This window comes from Somniosus microcephalus, chromosome 1 (assembly GCF_052327205.1).
Source record: "Somniosus microcephalus isolate GS21.2 chromosome 1, FLI_Smic_1.0, whole genome shotgun sequence".
Taxonomy (NCBI): Eukaryota; Metazoa; Chordata; class Chondrichthyes; order Squaliformes; family Somniosidae; genus Somniosus; species Somniosus microcephalus.
The window spans coordinates 86339423-86345422 of record NC_140987.1 but is presented as its reverse complement, the minus strand read 5'-3'; the positions used below and the strand labels follow the sequence as shown (position 1 = coordinate 86345422).

The 6000-nt window shown below is 44.6% G+C and overlaps 1 protein-coding gene across 5 annotated transcripts in view; it reads right to left on the bottom strand.

Annotated features, from left to right (window-relative positions):
- Nucleotides 1-1323: 1323 nt before the first annotated feature.
- mtap (methylthioadenosine phosphorylase) overlaps nt 1324-6000 on the bottom strand; it is a 293107-nt gene continuing 288430 nt past the window's right edge. For all 5 annotated transcript variants that reach the window (XM_085984024.1, XM_085984020.1, XM_085984008.1 and 2 more), the window contains one exon: nt 1324-1500. In XM_085984024.1, the coding sequence (XP_085840150.1) occupies nt 1462-1500 (39 nt within the window). In that variant the 3' untranslated portion in view covers nt 1324-1461. The remainder of the gene's footprint in view (nt 1501-6000) is intronic.

Genomic DNA, 6000 nt, shown 5'->3' with positions numbered 1-6000 from the left:
GGAGTCAAGGGTTATGGGGAGCGGGCAGGGAAATGGAGTTGAGGCCAAGATCAGATCAGCCATGAGGATTTGAATACAGGAGCAGAGAATTTGAGTACAGGAGCAAGGATGTCTTACTACAGTTATACAGGGCCTTGGTGAGACCACACCTGGAGTACTGTGTGCAGTTTTGGTCTCCTTACCTAAGAAAGGATATACTTGCCATAGAGGGAGTGTAGCGAAGGTTCACCAGACTGATTCCTGGGATGGCAGGATAGTCGTATGAGGAGAGATTGGGTCGACTAGGCCTGTATTCACTAGAGTTTAGAAGAATGAGAGGGGATCTCATTGAAATGTATAAAATTCTGACAGACTGGATGCAGGGAGGATGTTTCCCCTGGCTGGGGGTTCTAGAACGAGGGGTCACAGTCTCAGGATACGGGGTAGGACATTTAAGACTGAGATGAGGAGAAATTTCTTCACTCAGAGGGTGGTGAACCTGTGGAATTCTCTACCACAGAAGGCTGTGGAGGCCAAGTCACTGAATATATTTAAAAAGGAGATAGATAGATTTCTAGACGCAAAAGGCATCAAAGGGTATGGGGCGAGAGCAGGAATATGGTATTGAGATAGAGGATCAGCCATGATCATATTGAATGGCAGAGCAGGCTCGAAGGGCCGAATGGCCTATTCCTGCTCCTATTTTTCTATGTTTCTATGATCTTATTGAATGGCGGAGCAGACTCGAGGGGCCCAATGGCCTACTCCTGCTCCTACGTCTTATGTTCAAATTAGGAACCAATTAGAGCAGATATGAAACCTACATTTAGCCCCAGTCCGTGGCTCTGAGTGTTAGTGTCCCAACGCTCAGTACCACTATGTCGGCTCCATTCTGTATTCTTTTGTTGATTATTTATTAACTTCATCGCTGATCATTAAAAACGTACCCAATTTCCTCTGCATTTGCTGACCTACTGTCCACGTGTCGGGCCAAGATTACAGCAGTTAAAATCCACCCCTTACTGGCTGAAAACGAGTTTTGAGATCCAGATTATCATCCAATCAGAAAATGGATTGGTGAAATCAAAGTAATAAGTGACATTTCAAAAAAATATGAATATGGTTTTCATCTGACTTCAGAAGTGTAAGGCACAGGTTGAAATAACTTGTTGGGAAAAGAATTTGCTGGAACAAGCGATCTAATCATCAGTCCGTTGGGTGGGTCATGTTAACAGATGATAGGAATTTTTCCCCACTACTGTAGACACAATGATAAATCATGGAATAAACTGGGTGGCAGACAAAGTAGATCTAAGTGGGTCAGGTCAGTACCAACAATTCAGGTGGCTGTTTGAATTTTTATTGATGTAGCAGTTACAATGACATTAACATATTGGGAACAAGGCAGTTAATGTAATCACTGGTGTTGGCTGTAATGTGAATATTCTTGAGTAGCAGGACCATCTTCCAGTCATTGAGTTTTTAATGCTTTGGTAACATAACTGCTCCTTCTTGAGAGGCCTGGAAATCAAAGATGAAGATCATTAAAACACATAGGGGGAGAAATTCATTATAGCCCCGTTTGGGGCGGTAACTTTTAAAAGTTGAGAAAATTAGCACCAGGCGCGAATGTTTCTAACCTTTTAAAAAATTCGGTTTTGCGCTCCAGGAAGGAAGTGGAGCGCTAAATCAAGTGCTTCACTTCCTTTGTGGAACGCAATCAGCAGTAGGCGGGGCGGAGACTTCAGCAGCGCTGCACACTGGGCCGTGCAGCACTGCCGCATTCAAAGGCTCCTTTCCTCCCTTAAAGGGAAGGACCATTGCTGCAGGCTCTGCAATAGAAAAGTACCTACCTGGACCACCAAGGCAGCCGTGATCCCGGATGATCAGCCCGGCACTCAAGCAGAGCGCCGAGCTGATTGATTGTGGGTAGGAACCCGCGAAAAAAACTGGAAGAAGGTAAGTTTTTTTTCTTTACTTACCTCGACCACCTCACCTTTAATCATTGCCCCCGAAGCGGCCAGCCGCCCGATGCACGCCTCCTGCAGCTGTTGGTGTTTTCGACCGGCGCTGCTGCAGGGGGCGGTAGTCGATTTTGGGTCCGGGGCGCTACCGGGACAATGGGCATGGCGATGACATCCTGATCTCCGGGCGAAGGAGATCGGGGTGCAACGCCGGTGCAAAACTTCCGCCGAGTATGGCGGGAGTCGGTGTCAGCGCCGCGCACGGTCACAAAGCCATTTGCGCCCCATTAGCACCCCAGGGTCATTAACGGGGGGCACAAAGGCACCCAATTTCACCCCATAATTCTTTGAACTGAATAAAAGCACAATTATCTTTCTCTGTAACAACCACAAACATAGGGTGACATATTCAACTTTAGCGGGGATGGGAACTGGTGATATTGGATCGGCTGCTGCCAATATGCCGCCCCTGCCAACATTGAATGTTACACCCATATTGTGTCCCCTGGAGAAGGTCAGGCATGTTAGCATCAGACTTACTGCTAGGTTCTGGGCCAGTGTCAGGGGAGGGTAAAATCATGTCATTGTTTTTGGCCCTCCTATTTGACCAAAAAAAGGCAGTGGGGCGATTTTAACAATAGAAATCAAGGTGGGTGGGCAGTTATAATTGCCCAGGTCACTTCGCCGCCCTGGAGCAGCCGGAAGCTTACAAGTTCGTATTTTATCCCGCTCAACTGAGCAGGCAGCATGGACATTTGCCCAAAGCTGGTGAGGTCCTTTCTAACGTATGCGTATCGGGTCCCAATGACATCATCAGAACCCGACTGCAGTTTTTCCTAGGCGGCCTGGCGAGAATAGGCAGTGAGTTTCCCGCCAGGGCAATCCAGTGGGGGAGTAGATCAGAAGAGGCCCAAATGCTTTGTTTTTCTTTGAAGTTCAGTTATGGTTATGTAGACAAACACAGTAGCCATTTTATATGCAGCAGTATCTTGTAAACAGTAGAGATGAATTACCAGTTCATCTGTTTTTGATAGTGTTGGTGCTTGGTCTTGTCATATAGTACTATGGAACCTTTACCATCAGACAGGCAGGGCTTTGGTTTAAAAACTTATCTGAAGGACGACATCTCTGATAATGCAGCACTTCTTCAGTACTGCACTTGAGTGCCAGCAAGGATTATGTGCTCAATTTCTGGAGTGGGGCTTGAACCCACAACCTACTTAATCAGAGGTGAGAGTCAAGCTAAGGGATAGACCGAGTAATTACAGGTCAGCCTTCCTAACCTCGGTGGTGGGTAAATTATTGGAAAAAATTCTGATGGACAGCATTAATCGTCATTTATAAAGGCATGGGTTAATCAAGGACAGTCAGCATGGATTCGTTAATGAAAGGTCGCGTCTGACTAACTTGATTGACCCTCCTCGTTACCTCCTCAAAAAATTCAATGAGGGTAGCACGTTTGATGTAGTCGGCACGGATTTTAGCAAGGCCTTTGAAAAGGTCGCACATGGCTGGCTGGTCAGAAAGTAAAAGCCCATGGGATCCAAGGGGAGGTGGCAAGTTGGATCCAAAATTGGTTCAGTAGCAGGAAGCAAAGGGTAATGGTTGGCAGGTGTTTGTGTGACTGGAAGGCTGCAGTTCTGCAGGGCTCAGTATTAGATCCCTTGCTTTTCGTAGTATATAGCAAATGATTTAGACTTCAATGTAGTGGGCGTGATTAAGAAGTTTGCAGATGATACAAAAATTGGCTGTTTGGTTGATAGTGAGGAAGAAAGCTGTAGACTGCAGGAAGATATCGATGGACTGGTCAGCTAGGCAGAAAAGTGGCAAATGCAATTCAACCCGGAGAAGTGTGAGGTAATGCATTTGGGGAGGGCAAACAAGGCAAGGGAATACACTATAAATGGTATTATACTGAGAAGTGTAGAGGAACAGAGGGACCTTGGAGTGCAAACAAGGCAAGGGAAGAGCAGGGAGGTTATGCTAGAACTGTATAAAACATTAGTTAGGCCACAGCTAGAGTACCACACACAGTTCTGGTCACCACATTACAGAAAGATGTAATTGCACTAGAGAGGATACAGAGGAGATTCACAAGGATGTTGCCAAGACTGAAAATTTTAGCTATGAGGATAGATTGGATAGGCTGGGGTTGTTACTTTGGAACAGAGGAGGCTGAAGGGAAACTTAATTGAGGTGTATAAAATTATGAGGGGCCTAGATAGAGTGGATAGGAAGGACCTATTTCCCTCAGCAGAAAGGTCAATAACCAGGGGGCATAGATTTAAAGTAATTGGTAGAAGGATTAGAAGGGATTTGAGAACTTTTTTCACCCAGAGGGTGGTGGGGGTCAGGAACTCACTGCCTGAAAGGGTGGTAGAGGCAGAAACCCTCATCACATTTAAAAGGTACTTGGATATGCACTTGAAGTGCTGTACCCGACAAGGCTACGGACCAAGAGCTGGAAAGTGGGATTAGGCTGGATAGCTCTTTCAGCCGACAGGGATACGATGGGCCGAATGGCCTCCATCTATGCCGTAAATCTGATTCTATATCTTCTCAATCTCAACAAAACAAAGTAATTACATTAATACCAAATTGCACATTAACATCTCATTTTTGCTATCAAGCTTCAGAAATGTGATCTTCCGATTAGGCACTTAGCAGCCTTCCGGACTCAATATCGAGTTCAACAATTTCAGATCATAACCTTGGCCCCTATTACATTTTTACTGATACTTTTTTTTTTTCCACCCCTTGTTTTGGGTTTCCCCCCCCCCCTTTCCTTTTTTTTTTCTCTCTCCCACATGGCAGCTGTCTCTCATTCTGCCAGTACATTTCACACCTAATCTGAGCCGTCTTTTGTCTCCACTAGTCCTATCACCATCTCGTCTGGTTTTGAATACCTCTTTATGTCTCTTTACTTCTTTTGTTCTATTGCAGCCCTGCCTTGCAATCTATTTCATTTCCTTTCCAGTTTTGAAAAAGGGTTCACCCGAAACGTCGACTCTAATTTCTCTCCACGGATGTTGCCTGGCCTGCTGAGTTTTTCCAGCATTTTCTGTTGTTTTTCAGAAATGTCAATATTGGTCCCCTCACTCAGAATGCCAGCCATATTCTGAAAGGTTTGAAAAAAATCTTTAATATGTATTTTTTTTTTATTACTTAGAGTTCTGTTTTATAGACAAATCCTTAAGAATAAGGCATAGCTGAGCATAATACTGGAGTACTTATTTAATTATATCATCTGGGAGAATTTGATTTCAACTATAACATACTAAGGAGGCAAGTTCAAGTCTTTTGCTGCCAAACCGTACTATGGAGTCTCATAGGTTAATGCGAACTCAGGAGACAGTGGTGACTATATGAGAATTTTAGGCGGCAGCTGGGAAATGTAACCGTACTGGCCATTAAAATGCTGGATAAATGAAGACCCGAAGGATGGCCTTAGTTTCCTCACTGCCTTCTGGTCAGGAGGCCGCAGTTCTCTTTCACTTTGCACCTTTAATTTTGTTGTTATTTTCTGTCTTCACATAGGAGGACACAAATAACCTCCCAGAGATGTCAGGGAACATAGGGTCTAATGAAAGGGAGGAACTGATAGAAATCAGTATTTGTAGGGAAATGGTGTTGGAGAAATTGATGGGATTGAAGGCCGATAAATCCCCAGGGCCTGATAATCTACATCCTAGGGTACTTAAGGAAGTGGCCCTAGAAATAGTAGATGCATTGCTGGTCATCTTCCAAAATTCGATAGACTCTGGAACAGTACCCATGGATTGGCGGGTAGCTAATGTTACCCCACTGTTCAAAAAAGGTGGTAGAGAGAAAACGGGGAATTACAGACCGGTAAGCCTGACATCGGTAGTGGGGAAAATGCTAAGGTCCATTATAAAAGATGTAATAGCAGAGCACTTGGAAAACAGTGACCGGATTGCACAAAGTCAACATGGATTTACAAAAGGTAAATCATGCTTGACAAATCTACTGGAATTTTTTTGAGGATGTAACTGGTAAAATAGATAAGGGAGAACCAGTGGATGTGGTGTATTTGGAC